General features: G+C 34.5%; 1 protein-coding gene across 1 annotated transcript; it reads left to right on the top strand.

Annotated features, from left to right (window-relative positions):
- The first annotated feature begins 527 nt into the window (after positions 1 to 527).
- On the top strand, positions 528 to 3,632 carry LOC149876024 (uncharacterized). Its single transcript, XM_090075861.1, has 4 exons — positions 528 to 2,469; positions 2,727 to 2,792; positions 3,054 to 3,110; positions 3,267 to 3,632. Exons 1-4 carry the CDS (start codon positions 558 to 560, stop codon positions 3,584 to 3,586), a joined length of 2,355 nt encoding a protein of 784 aa, XP_089931987.1. The 5' UTR covers positions 528 to 557; the 3' UTR covers positions 3,587 to 3,632.
- The last annotated feature ends 9,051 nt before the right edge of the window (positions 3,633 to 12,683 follow it).

The following is a 12,683-nucleotide window of genomic DNA, read 5'->3' as shown; positions in this document are numbered from 1 at the left end:
TCTTTGGTATTAAGCCAGTAGCTGAACAAGCGTCTGCATCAGGCTCTGCATCCTCTGCTCCTGGGCCTTCCTCCTCTTTTTCTTCTCCGGTTCTTTCCTCTGATCCTCTTTTAAGCTTGCCCTCACCAGTTGCTGGTTCGTCCGAGGCTCCTTCTGCAAACCAATGCACCTCTGTAGAAAACAAAGAGCTGAACACCGAATCCGTCCTTGACTCTGATTTCGATTCCTTAGAGCACTTGGTTTCCAGCTCCTATGTCTTGACCGAAGAAAAGAGACTCTTGTTTCAGCTGGACAAAGATGCTTTTCACTTTTATTACCAGTCAGCAGATGAGCTCTTCAGAGACTTTGAAAAGTGGCTTGTCAACAACAACACTTGGTCACAAGCAAAGATCTACAAAAATGCAGTTGTGGAAATATTGACTTGTTGTGACAGCACGTTGACGCTGCACCCAAACGCCCTCACCAATTCCAATGTTTTGGAGGATAGATACTTCTCCTTGCACTTTAAGAAAATTCAGCTCAATTCCAAGCTGAGTGAACTTGACCAAACAAAAGCCATGTCTTGTCACACGTTGTACAACCGCCTCGTCTCCCTTTGTCTCCTGTTTCGTTTCAGTGAAGCCAGAAACGTCTATTTCGGACTTTCTCATGAGGCCATCCGACGTTTGCGCTGCAAGGTGGATGAGTTGCGAAAAGTGCTGAGGCCCTTTCGTTCTTTGAGGAGGAGCCTTGTGAAAAGAAGAAAAAGCATCAACATCATCAATGTCAGTTTGCTGACCGAATATGGCAAGTCTGCATACGTAAGAGACTTAGTGGAATCGATTAGAAAGGCGTCTCTTCCGCTGACTAGAGACAATGCTGTGTCTCTACGAAACCATCTTCTGCTCTCTGTCACTGTAATTAACAGTTTAAGAAAATCTAACATTGCTCTTTTAAACATTAGAGACTACATGGCTGCTGAGAAGAGTGAGTGTGGATATTGCATTGTGCAAGAGCGCTACAAAACAGCATACAAGTACGGAGCCAAAAACATTCTAGTGCCGAACGACTTGAAAGTGTTGATCGATATTTATTTGCTGAGATACAGAGACCTTCTTGTCAACGACTCTCACTACATGGCTGCAGACACCAAGACTGTTTTGGAGTTGAGCGACTGCTACAGGCCCCTTTTTCCTTCGGTGAGAGCCAACAAAGACGAAGGTGTGACACTAGGTGCAACTAGAGTGCCTGTTTACCAGATGGGTTCCTCTGCTATCACCTCTAGCCTGACGTCCTGCTTCAGAAAAAGCCAAGTAAACATTCCCATGAAGCGTCTTACTCCCACTTGCATTCGCGGTTCGATAGCCACTTACTTTGCCAACAACAGCAAAGAAGATCGCGAGCGGTTTGCTACACTCTACATGAAGCACAGCAGACACACAATGGATAGCTTTTATGTGTCCCAGTGGAACGCTGCAGAGGAGTTGCGCTTTGCCCTGGGCATCGGACAGTCCTTCGGAGTCATAGAGTCTTTGACTGTTGAAAAGTCTGAGAGACCACCAAAGGAGGAGAAGGATGTGATGGACTGGCTCCGAACTAATGCAGAGGAGTACGGTTTTCATGATGTTGAGGACATTTTTGAGGAAGATTCAGACTCCGGTTCTGACTCTGAAGAATGTGCTGCTACTTTCGGTTGTACCACAGTGGTTCCATTTTCTCCAGCTGTAGAAAACAATGCTCCTTTAGAGGACAGCAACGAACATGTTGTAGATTTCTTGTGTGAACCTAGCTCAACTCCTGTTTCGTCTGTTCCTTCTGAACAAACAATCGCTGGTCCAGTTCTTGAACTATCCTCTGCTCTTGCACAACTAGTTCCTAATGAACAAGCTGTTTGTATGGATGTAGATCAGACTCTAGCTGTTCCTGTTGGCACAGCTTGTTCTCCTCTTGCATTAACATTATTTCCTGATGAACCGGATTTTATTGAACACCATGCACAACTTTCTCCAGTTTACTTTAGTGAGCAAGTGGTTGCCAAACCTGTTTCTGCTGCTCCTGCTCAACAAGTTGCTTTCAGTCCTTCAAAAGAGGTCTTTTCTGTTCTGCTGGAAACAGTGTCTAATGTTGCTTCACAGCAAGATAATCTTATGGCTGTCACACGTGTTTTCCATGCTCCTCCTGAAGCTGCTCTTCTTGAACCTGCTCTTCTTGAACCTGCTCTTCTTGAACCTGCTCATAAGCAAGTGGTTGCCAAACCTGTTCATGTTGCTCCTTCTCTGCAAGTTGTTTTTAATCCTTCAAAAGAGGTCTTTTCTGTTCCTCTGGCTCCTAATCTTGTTGCTCGTCAGCAAACGATGGCCAAACCCAGTTTGTTTCTTTCAGCTGTTCCAGTCCAACAGGCTGGTACTGTTCTTGAAAAACAGCCCTCACCTGGTGCTGTTCAATCTGTTGGTAGTCTATTTAGCCAAAGTCTTGCTTGTACATCCAGAGGTAAATTCTTTTTGATTTTTGATTTTTATGCAAATCTCAACACGCTTTCAAAAAATAAAAATGCCCAAATTAACTCCTTGCCCTATTGTTATTGTTAAAGCTGTAAAAAAAAAAAAAAAAAAGAAAAACAATAAAAAAAACAAAAAAAAAAACAAAAAAAACAACACAGAAGTGTGTATGTATTTGTTGCAGGACTAATTCTGTGATTGCTTAAATGTTTACACAAGTGAATGATACTAAAACTGATTATGTTTTAGAAGTAAAAGATCCAAGAAGAAAAAAAATCAAGTTGGAAATGCCATCTTTTACTCAAGAACACATCGGTAATGTAAAACCTAATTTATACAAACATATATAAACACAAACCTCTTCTTGCACAATTTCAGATGGTTAACTGTTAATAAAAACTAGCCATCATTGCTAAGTGCACTTTTAGAAAGTTGTGTCTACCCGATTTCTAATGATGAAGTTAGAAACATCACCGTTAGAAATCATGCACAGCTTGTTATTATCTCTAACACTTAGAAACTGTTGATGGTTTTTTTATGAATTAGAAAAATGAACATGGTTTTATTTTATTTCAGGATCAACTCAGCCAAGAACAAAGGAAAACAAAGCAGAAGTTAGCCAATGCCAATTAGGTAATCTTTCAAAAACCAGTTATTGCTATCAGTGCAAACAATAAGGTCAACAAAAAAAACAAATAAAAAAACAAAATTAATCTTGTCATGCTTCAGAACCAAATGAATATTCGATTTAATCTCTTTGTGTTATGACTTGAGTTTGTAAAATTTTAGATGAAATAGTTGAAAAGCTGAATGCTTGCCCTGGCCACAACGAATGGTTCAACACCAGAAGTTTTCCTCGATGTGCAGCTTTAGTGTTGGCATACATCTTGCAAGACGTGTTTACAGATGTAAGCTCAAGTTGCTCGTACAAAGATTACCTTGGCATCTTGGCAAATCATAGCAGTGACAAGCTCATTCATGTCTTGCAAAAGTACTCCTACCGAAGCCATATTAAAGACAAAATTAAAAACATGAAGCTAAAAATTCAAAAAGAGGGTAGTTTAGAAAAGTTTGTTCAATATGGCAATATAGTGAGACCATTTATGTAGTTTAGAAAAGTTTGTTCAGTTTGGCAATAAAGATGGGCCTTTTGTGTAGTTTGTTTTCTCTATGCTTTTGCAAATATATTTATCTGTTTCGCTAAATACATAATAAACAAGAAGTTCTGTTAAACTGTTCTCACATTTCTTATTTAAAGATAGTTCAAACTTTTTTTATCTTTAAAAAAAAAAAAAAGTCGTTTTGTTATTCTGTTAACACTTTTAATAGAGTTGCATTTAGAATTACTTCTGATGTTTTTAAGAGTTTGTTAAAAAGCAAATTAATATTTTCTGTGATGTTAAACTGCATAAGTGAAATTTAAAAAAGGAAAACTGCTCCAACCATTTTTCGGAAAAAGAAATCAAAAAGTTCCTTATTTTAAAAGATCTAGACATCCATTTCTTCTTCAGCAAAATAGCGAGGCTTTTTTTATGAACTCTTACTCTCTATTTTTTCATATATTTACACAAAGGATTTTATTAAGTTCAATGTAAACATACATAGAAGTATATTATGTTTTTTTTTTTGTTTGTTTTTTTTTTATGGTGTCTAACTTTTGTTTCACTTCTATTTTATTTTACGTTTATCTTGTATTTTATCATGCCTTATTGGTTTTTGCGTTTTGTGATGTCAAGCTGCGTAAGCTAAACTTAAAAGAGGAAAACTACGCTAACTTTTCTTTGAAAAAATATTCAAAAAGTACCTTAAAAGAGAAAGCACACGAATTTAAAAAGTTGTATCTTGCCATCCAATTCTTCTTCTGCAAAGTAGTGAGGCTTTTGCTCTCTAATTTATCTCTATTTACGCAAAGGGTTTTATTTCAATGTAAACACGTATAAAAGAATACTTTGTTAAAAATAATGTTAAAGGAGTTGCGTAAAAAAAACGTCTGAATAAACTTTCTTTACAAAAAAAAACAACTAAGAAACAAGCGCGCCTAAGAAAAACCAGATCGCGATTCACTAAGTCAATAGACGAAAGAAACAAACTTTAAAAAGTCTTTCTAGACAACAAATTCTATTTTTGGCAATGCAGTTTTTGTATTTATGCAACCTATCTTTTGTTTCACTTCTACTTTATTTTACGTTTACCTTGTATTTTGTCTTGCCTTTTTGCGTTTTGTGATGTCAAGCTACATAATCTAAACTTAAAAGAGGAAAACTAGGCTAGTAGAATATTATGTTGTTGGTTTTATATGCAGCCTAACTTTAGTTTCATCTATATTTTGTTTTGCGTTTATCTTATATTTTATCTTGTCTTTTTGAGTTTTGTGTTTTGTGATGTCAAGCTACATAAGCTAAACTTTAAAGACCTTTTTTTTGAAAAACTATTCAAAAACTACCTTTAACAAAGTAGCGAGGCTTTTTATGCACTTTTACTCTCTAACATACCTATATTTGCGCAGAGGATTTTATTTAACTCAATGTAAACATACATAGAAAAATATTGTTACCCGTTTATTTTATGCAGCCTAACTTTAGCTTCATCTGTATTTTATTTTACGTTTATCTTATATTTTATTTTGTCTTTTTGAGTTTTGTGCTTTGTGATGTCAAGCTACATAAGCTAATGTTAAAAGAGGAAAACTACGCTAACCTTTTTTTGAAAAACTATTCAAAAACAACCTTTAACAAAGTAGCGAGGCTTTTTATGCACTTTTACTCTCTAACATACCTATATTTGCGCAGAGGATTTTATATAACTCAATGTAAACATACATAGAAAAATATTGTTACCCGTTTATTTCATGCAGCCTAACTTTAGCTTCATCTACATTTTATTTTACGTTTATCTTATATTTTATTTTGTCTTTTTGAGTTTTGTGTTTTGTGATGTCAAGCTACATAAGCTAATGTTAAAAGAGGAAAGCTACGCTAACCTTTCTTTGAAAAACTGTTCAAAAACTACCTTAGACATAATCTAGATTTAAAAGAGGAAGACTACGCTATTTTTGCTTTGAAAAAACTTTCGAAAACCACCTTAATCGATAGAGATAGCACACGATTTTAAAATGTTGTATCTAGTGATCCACTTCTTTTACACCAAAGTAGCGAGGCTTTCTATGCACTTTTACTCTCTAACATAGCTATTTTTGCGCAAACGATTTTATTTATTTCAATTTAAACATGCCTAGTAGATTATTATGTTGTTGGTTTTTTATGCAGCCTAACTTTAGTTTCATCTATATTTTATTTTGCGTTTATCTTATATTTTATCTTGTCTTTTTGAGTTTTATATTTTGTGATGTCAAGCTACATAAGCTAAACTTTAAAGAGGAAATTTACGCTAACCTGTCTTTGAAAAACTATTCAAAAACTACCTTTAACAAAGTAGCGAGGCTTTTTATGCCTTTTTACTCTCTAGCATACCTATATTTGCGCAGAGGGTTTTATTTAATTCAACTTAAACATACCTGTTAGATTATTATGTTGTTGGTTTTTTATGCAGTCTAACTTAAGCTACATCTATTTTTCATTTTACGTTTGTCTTATATTTTATTTTATCTTTTTGTGTTCTGTGATGTCAAGCTACATAAGCTAATGTTAAAAGAGGAAAGCTACGCTAACCTTTCTTTGAAAAACTATTCGAAATCTATTTTTGAGATAATCTAGATTTAAAAGAGGAACACTACGCTAATTTTGCTTTGAAAAAACTCTCGAAAACTACCTTATTCGATAGAGATAGCACACAAGTTTAAAAAAGTGTATCTAGTCATCCACTTCTTCTACAGCAAAGTAGCGAGGCTTTCTATGCACTTTTACTCTCTAACATTATGCATTTTACTCTCTATTTTTGCGCAAAGGGTTTTATTTAATTCAATTTAAACATGCCTAGTAGATATTTTATGTTGTTGGTTTTTTATGCAGCCTAACTTTAGCTACATCTATTTGTCTTATATTTTATTTTATGTTTTTGTGTTCTGTGATGTCAAGCTACATAAGCTAATGTTAAAAGAGGAAAGCTACGCTAACTTTTCTTTGAAAAACTATTCAAAATCTACCTTTGAGATAATCTAGATTTAAAAGAGGAACACTACGCTAATTTTGCTTTGAAAAAACATTCGAAAACTACCTTATATTTTATCTTGCCTTTGTTAGTTTTGTGTTTTATTATGTCAAGCTTCATAATCTAATCTTAAAAGAGGAAAACTGCGCTAACTTTCCATTGAAAAAGTACTCAAAAAGGACCTAAATCGATATAGATAGCTCACGATTTTAAAAAGTTGCATATAGTCATCTTCTTCAGCAAAGTATCGAGGCTTTTTATGGATTTTTACTGTCTAACTTTCCCATATTTGCGCAAAGGAATTTATTTAGTTCAACTTAAACATGCCTAGTAGATAATTATGTTGTTTGTTTATTATGCAGTGTAAACTTTGTTTCATCTATATTTTACGTTTATCTTATATTTTATTTTGTCTTTTTGAGCTTTGTGTTTTGTGATGTCAAGCTACATAATCTAAACATAAAAGAGGAAAACTACGCTAACCTTTCTTTGAAAAACTATTCAAAATCTACCTTTAACAAAGTTGCGAGGCTTTTAATGCTTTTTTACTAACATACCTATATTTGCGCAAAGGATTTTATATAATTCAATTTAAACATGCCTAGTAGATTATTATGTTGTTAGTTTTTTATGCAGCTTATCTTTAGTTTCATTTATATTATGTTTTAGGTTTATCTTATATTTTATCTTATCTTTTTGAGTTTTGTGTTTTGTGATGCCAAGAATTTTAAGCTAAACTTAAAAGAGGAATGCTACGCTAACCTTTCTTTGAAAATCTATTCATAAACTACCCTAGACAAAAGCTAGATTTAAAAGAGGAAAACTACGCTATTTTTGCTTTGAAAAAACTTTCGAAAACCACCTTAATCGATAGAGATAGCACACAATTTTAAAAAGTTGCATATAGTCATCCACTTCTTCTGCAGCAAAGTAGCGATGCTTTTTATGCACTTTTTCTCACTAGTTTGCTTATATTTACGCAAAGGAATTCATTTAATTCAATCCAAGCATATATAGAAGATTATTATGCTATGATTTTTTTTTTCTTTTATGCAGCCTAACAATTATTTCACCTATATTTTATTTTACGATTAACTTTTATCTTACTTTTCTTTTTTGAGTTTTGTGTTTTGTGATATCAAGCTACATAAACTAAACTTTAAAGAGGAAAACTACGCTAACCTTTCTTTGAAAAACTATTCAAAAACTACCTTTAACAAAGTAGCGAGGCTTTTTCTCTCTAACATACCTATATTTGCGCATAGGATTTTATTTAATTTAATGTAAACATACCTAGTAGATTATTATGTTGTTGGTTTTTTATGCAGTCTAACTTTAGCTTCATCTGTATTTTATTTCACGTTTATCTTATATTTTATTTTGTCTTTTTGAGCTTTGTGTTTTGTGATGTCAAGCTACATAAGCTAAACTTAAAAGAGGAAAGCTACGCTAACCTTTCTTTGAAAAACTATTCAAAATCTACCTTTGAGATAATCTAAATTTAAAAGAGGAACACTGCGCTATTTTTGCTTTGAAAAAACTTTCGAAAACTACCTTATTCGATAGAGACAGCACACAAATTTAAAAGTTTGTATCTAGTCATCCACTTCTTCTACAGCAATGTAGCGAGGCTTTTTATGCACTTTTACTCTCTAACATACCTATATTTGCGCAAAGGATTTTATTTAACTCAATGTAAATATACATAGAAGAGTATTGTTACCCGTTTATTTTATGCAGCCTAACTTTAATTTCATCTATATTTTATATTGCGTTTACCTTATATTTTGTCTTGCCTTTGTTAGTTTTGTGTTTTGTTATGTCAAGCTTCATGATCCAATCTTAAAAGAGGAAAACTGCGCTAACTTCTCATTGAAAAAGTACTCAAAAAGGACCTAAATCGATATAGATAGCTCACGATTTTAAAAAGTTGCATATAGTCATCTTCTTCTTCAGCAAAGTATCGAGGCTTTTTATGGACTTTTAATCTCTTATTTACCCAAATTTGCGCAAAGGACTTTACTTAATTCAACTTAAACATGTCTAGTAGATTATTAAGTTGTTTGTTTTTTATGCAGCCTAACTTTAGTTTCATTTATATTTTATTTTACGTTTATCTGATATTTTATCTTGTCTTTTTGTGTGTTGTTTTGTCAAGCTACATAAGCTAAACTTAAAAGTGGAAAACTACGCTAACCTTTCTTTGAAAATCTATTCAAAAACTGCCTTAGACATAAGGTAGATTTAAAAGAGGAAGACTGCGCTATTTTTGCTTTAAAAAAACTTTCGAAAAATACCTTAATCCATCGAGGTAGTACACGAATTTACAAAGTTGTATCTAGTCATCCACTTCTTCTATAGCAAAGTAGCGAGGCTTTTTATGCACTTTTGAGTTCTAATTTATCTCTGTTTACGCAAATGGTTTTTGTTTATTTCTGTGTAATGATATACAAAAGAGTATTTTGTTAAAGATTATGCTGCAGGAGCTGCGTAAAAAAACTCTGGTGACCTTTCCTTAAGAAAAAAGCAACTGAGAGGCATGTGCGCTTTAGAAAATTCAAATCGCGATTCACCAAATTAAAAGACGAAAAGAACGAACTTTAAAAGCTCTTACTAGACGTTTGTGTTTATGATAGGCAATGCAGTTTTAGATTTTATGCAGCCTAACATTTGTTTCATCTATATCTTATTTTACGTTTATCTTATACTTTATCTTGCCTTTTTGAGTTTAGTATTTTGTGATGTCATGCTAAATAAGCTAAACTTTGCTAATTTTTATTTGAAAAAATATTCAAAAACTACCTGAATTATAAAGCTAGATCTAAAGGAGGAAAACTACGCTAACTTTTCTTTAAAAAAATATTTAAAAACTACCTTAAACATAAGCTATATCCAAAAGAGGAAAACTATGCTAACTTTTCTTTGAAAAAATACTCAAAAACTACCTTAAACATAAGCTAGATCTAAAAGAGGAAAACTACGCTAACTTTTCTTTGAAAAAATACTCAAAAACTACCTTAAACATAAGCTAGATCTAAAAGAGGAAACCTACGCTAACTTTTCTTTGAAAAAATATTCGAAAACTACCTTTAAACATGATTTAGATTTAATAGATGAAAACTACGCTAACATTTCTTTGAAAAAACATTCAAAAACTACCTTTAAACATGATTTAAATTTAAAAAAGGAAAACTACGCTAACATTTCTTTGAAAAAATATTCAAAAAGTACCTTAATCGAAAGAGATAGCACGCGAAATTAAAAAGTTGCATCTAGTCATCCGTTTCTTCTTCATCAAAGTAGCGAGGCGTTTATGCACTTTTTATTCTCTAATTTATCTCTATTTACGCAAATGGCTTTTGTTTATTTCAATGTAAAACTTTTCAAAAGAGTATTTTGTTAAAGATTATGCTGCAGGAGCTGTGTAAGATAACTCTGGTGACCTTTCTTTAAGAAAAAGCAACTAAAGTAGATGTGCGCCTAAGAGAATCCAAATTGCGATTCACTAAATTAAAAGACATATACAACAAACTTTAAAAGTGAAACTATTTTTACAAGCGTATTTGGTAAAGATGAAATGTTCTTATGACATTTTAACGTTACGAAAAGGATTTTCTTCAGTTCAAATATTTATTACAATTTAAAGTGTTAAATAATGTTACAGAAACGACCTAAAACGCCTGTTGTATTAATTTAAACGAACAAAATAGATAAAAAAAAAAGAAAAACTATCATTAAAAAAAAAAAAGAAAAAAAGAAAAGAAATAGAAGTTGAGGAAAAATAAAAATAAGAACTTCTAACAAAGAGCTCTTCTTTTTATTTTTCAGATTTTAGATGCTTAATTCCTTGAATGAAAAGTTGAACTGATGACCCACTACTAAGGTTGTTCCTAGCCTTCCGTTCTCAAACTAGGCCATTCTGAGAGGCTGTTTGATTAAGTACCGTTGATAGTAGTATCGCACGTAAGAGACTTCTAAAACTCTGATTATTAATTCCTTGAATGAAGAGATGACTTCATACTCACTAACGAGGTTGTTCTTAGCCATCCGTTCTTAAACTAAGCAAAACAGTGAAGTTGTTTGATTAAGTATCACAGTTTGCTGATTTGCACATGCACCATTGCCGAAACTGTGATGCTTGGTTCCTTGATTGGATTGAAGAAGCTCATCACCATGCTTTTTACAAGCTGTCCGTTGTTATGTTTTGCAATTCAGTGGTTCTGTTTTGCAATTCATTTTCTGTTTGTTTAAGTATCATCGATGGTGGTGTCGTGCATGCAAACTTTCCGAAACTCTGATGCTTGTTTTTCTTGAATGGAGAGATGAGCTTATACTTTAGGTGACTTTTAAAACTGCAGTAATTAGTGCCTCGAATGGAAAAACGAACTCATTCTTTACAGACCAAGGTTGTTCCTGGCCATCCGTTAACATACTAGGCAACAGTACAGCGAAGCTGTTTGTTTTACAAGCTTTTGTCGTTTCGAGAAATCACTACATTAAGCATTCGATGGTGATACACGACTGATGGCCAGGTTCTGATTTTCGAATGAAAAGAAGAGTCGCATCCGACCACCGGTCGGCTTTCGACGCAAAACAGCTGTACACACTCGTCCAACGTCCAGTGACTAACTGTTGCAACGAGAAAGTTAGCTTTATTTGTCGTGCAGATTGTCCGCTTTGACGTAAAATGCTAGAAATTTGCTGAACGCTCGGTTTGCGCCGCCCAAGAGTCTTTCTGTTTCTGCGTTGCCAGCGTCTGTCGGCTAAATACAACTGTAGACTCCGCGCAAGCTTTTTCACCGCAAAAGTTGTACAGAGCCACACCGAAGGCTAAAATCGACTTTAAGGTCGAAGGTTAAAATCGACCCTAGAGCTTTGAAAACGACGTCACGAAATTTTCAAGTACATCATCGAAGAAAATTACGGCGGCCAGATGCGACTCTTAGTACTAACTCTTCTAATCTTAGTACGTTAAGCATTCCAGTCGAGAGATCAGACGTTTTTTCGTCACCTAAGAGACCGGCCGATCCGTTTGCGACGCTGCGGAAAGAAAGAAGATGGCAAACCACAGGGTTGTTACCGTAACAAACCTCCGTGAGTACCTCCATCTCGAATGGCTTTTGGGGAAACGTTCGTTTTAAACTCAAAGGGATGGTTGTTAAAGCTCACAAAAGCCTGGTTAACGATTTTCTAACGGCAGAGACCGTGTTTACAATGGATGCAGGCCGTTTGCCCGAGCCCAAAGCGCAAGACCTTTCGGAGAACTCCTCTAGGTCGATGCAACGAAACTACTAGACGCGTGCACCTAGCGGCACGTTACAACCGAAGGACGCCCCTCGTGGACACTATACGAACGCAATTTTTCATTGTCCCCAGGCTTCCAAACCGTAACCTCATCCCCCTCCAATCCTAACCCCGTAATTCTCTTACTCCTTCCCCCCCCCCCCCCCCACCCCTACCCCTCTTAAAAAAAAAAAAAAAAAAAGATAAAGAAAAAAAGAAAAAAGTTTCCTTCTCTCTTTTTTTCTAGCTTTTAGCCGGCCCTCCGCTAGAAGGGAATAGGGAGTAACGAAGGTTTGACATCAAAGTAGCGTTTCGTATAAGATTTGCTTGGCAAAATTTGACAATTTTTATAAAAGCCAAGCACTAGTTCAAACTGGAGATAATAAAACGAAATCGAATGATCTCACTTCTCAAACCACTGAGCTGCCATTGGTCGGCAGTTTCATGTTTGGAGACTATTGAGCTGCCATTGGTCGGCTGTTTAATCGTTGCGATTGGTCGGCAGTTTTATCGTTGGAGACCATTGAGAGATATAAAAGGCACTTTTTTTTTTTTTGAGCACAACATTAAACGCTATATCGTTAGATCTTGTTATAAAGGCACCCTTAAAATGCCGAATTGAAAAAAAAAAACAAAAACAAAAACAAACAGAAAAAAAAAATGAAATCGAAACGGGCATTCTTTTAAGCATAACGTTAAAAGCTAAATCGTTAGAGGTTTTATTAAGAAGGCACCTTTAGAATGCAAAAGACAAAAACGGAAAGTTTTGCTTTCCTGGCCACAAGCGATAAAATTGTTAGTAAAACGCACTCTAGC

Source organism: Hydra viridissima, unplaced genomic scaffold (assembly GCF_058129835.1).
Source record: "Hydra viridissima isolate aposymbiotic clone 2 unplaced genomic scaffold, HvirCarnegie_v1 scaffold_55, whole genome shotgun sequence".
Lineage (NCBI taxonomy): Eukaryota > Metazoa > Cnidaria > Hydrozoa > Anthoathecata > Hydridae > Hydra > Hydra viridissima.
The sequence above is the reverse complement of the archived record's forward strand: the minus strand, read 5'-3'. Positions and strand labels throughout refer to the sequence as shown.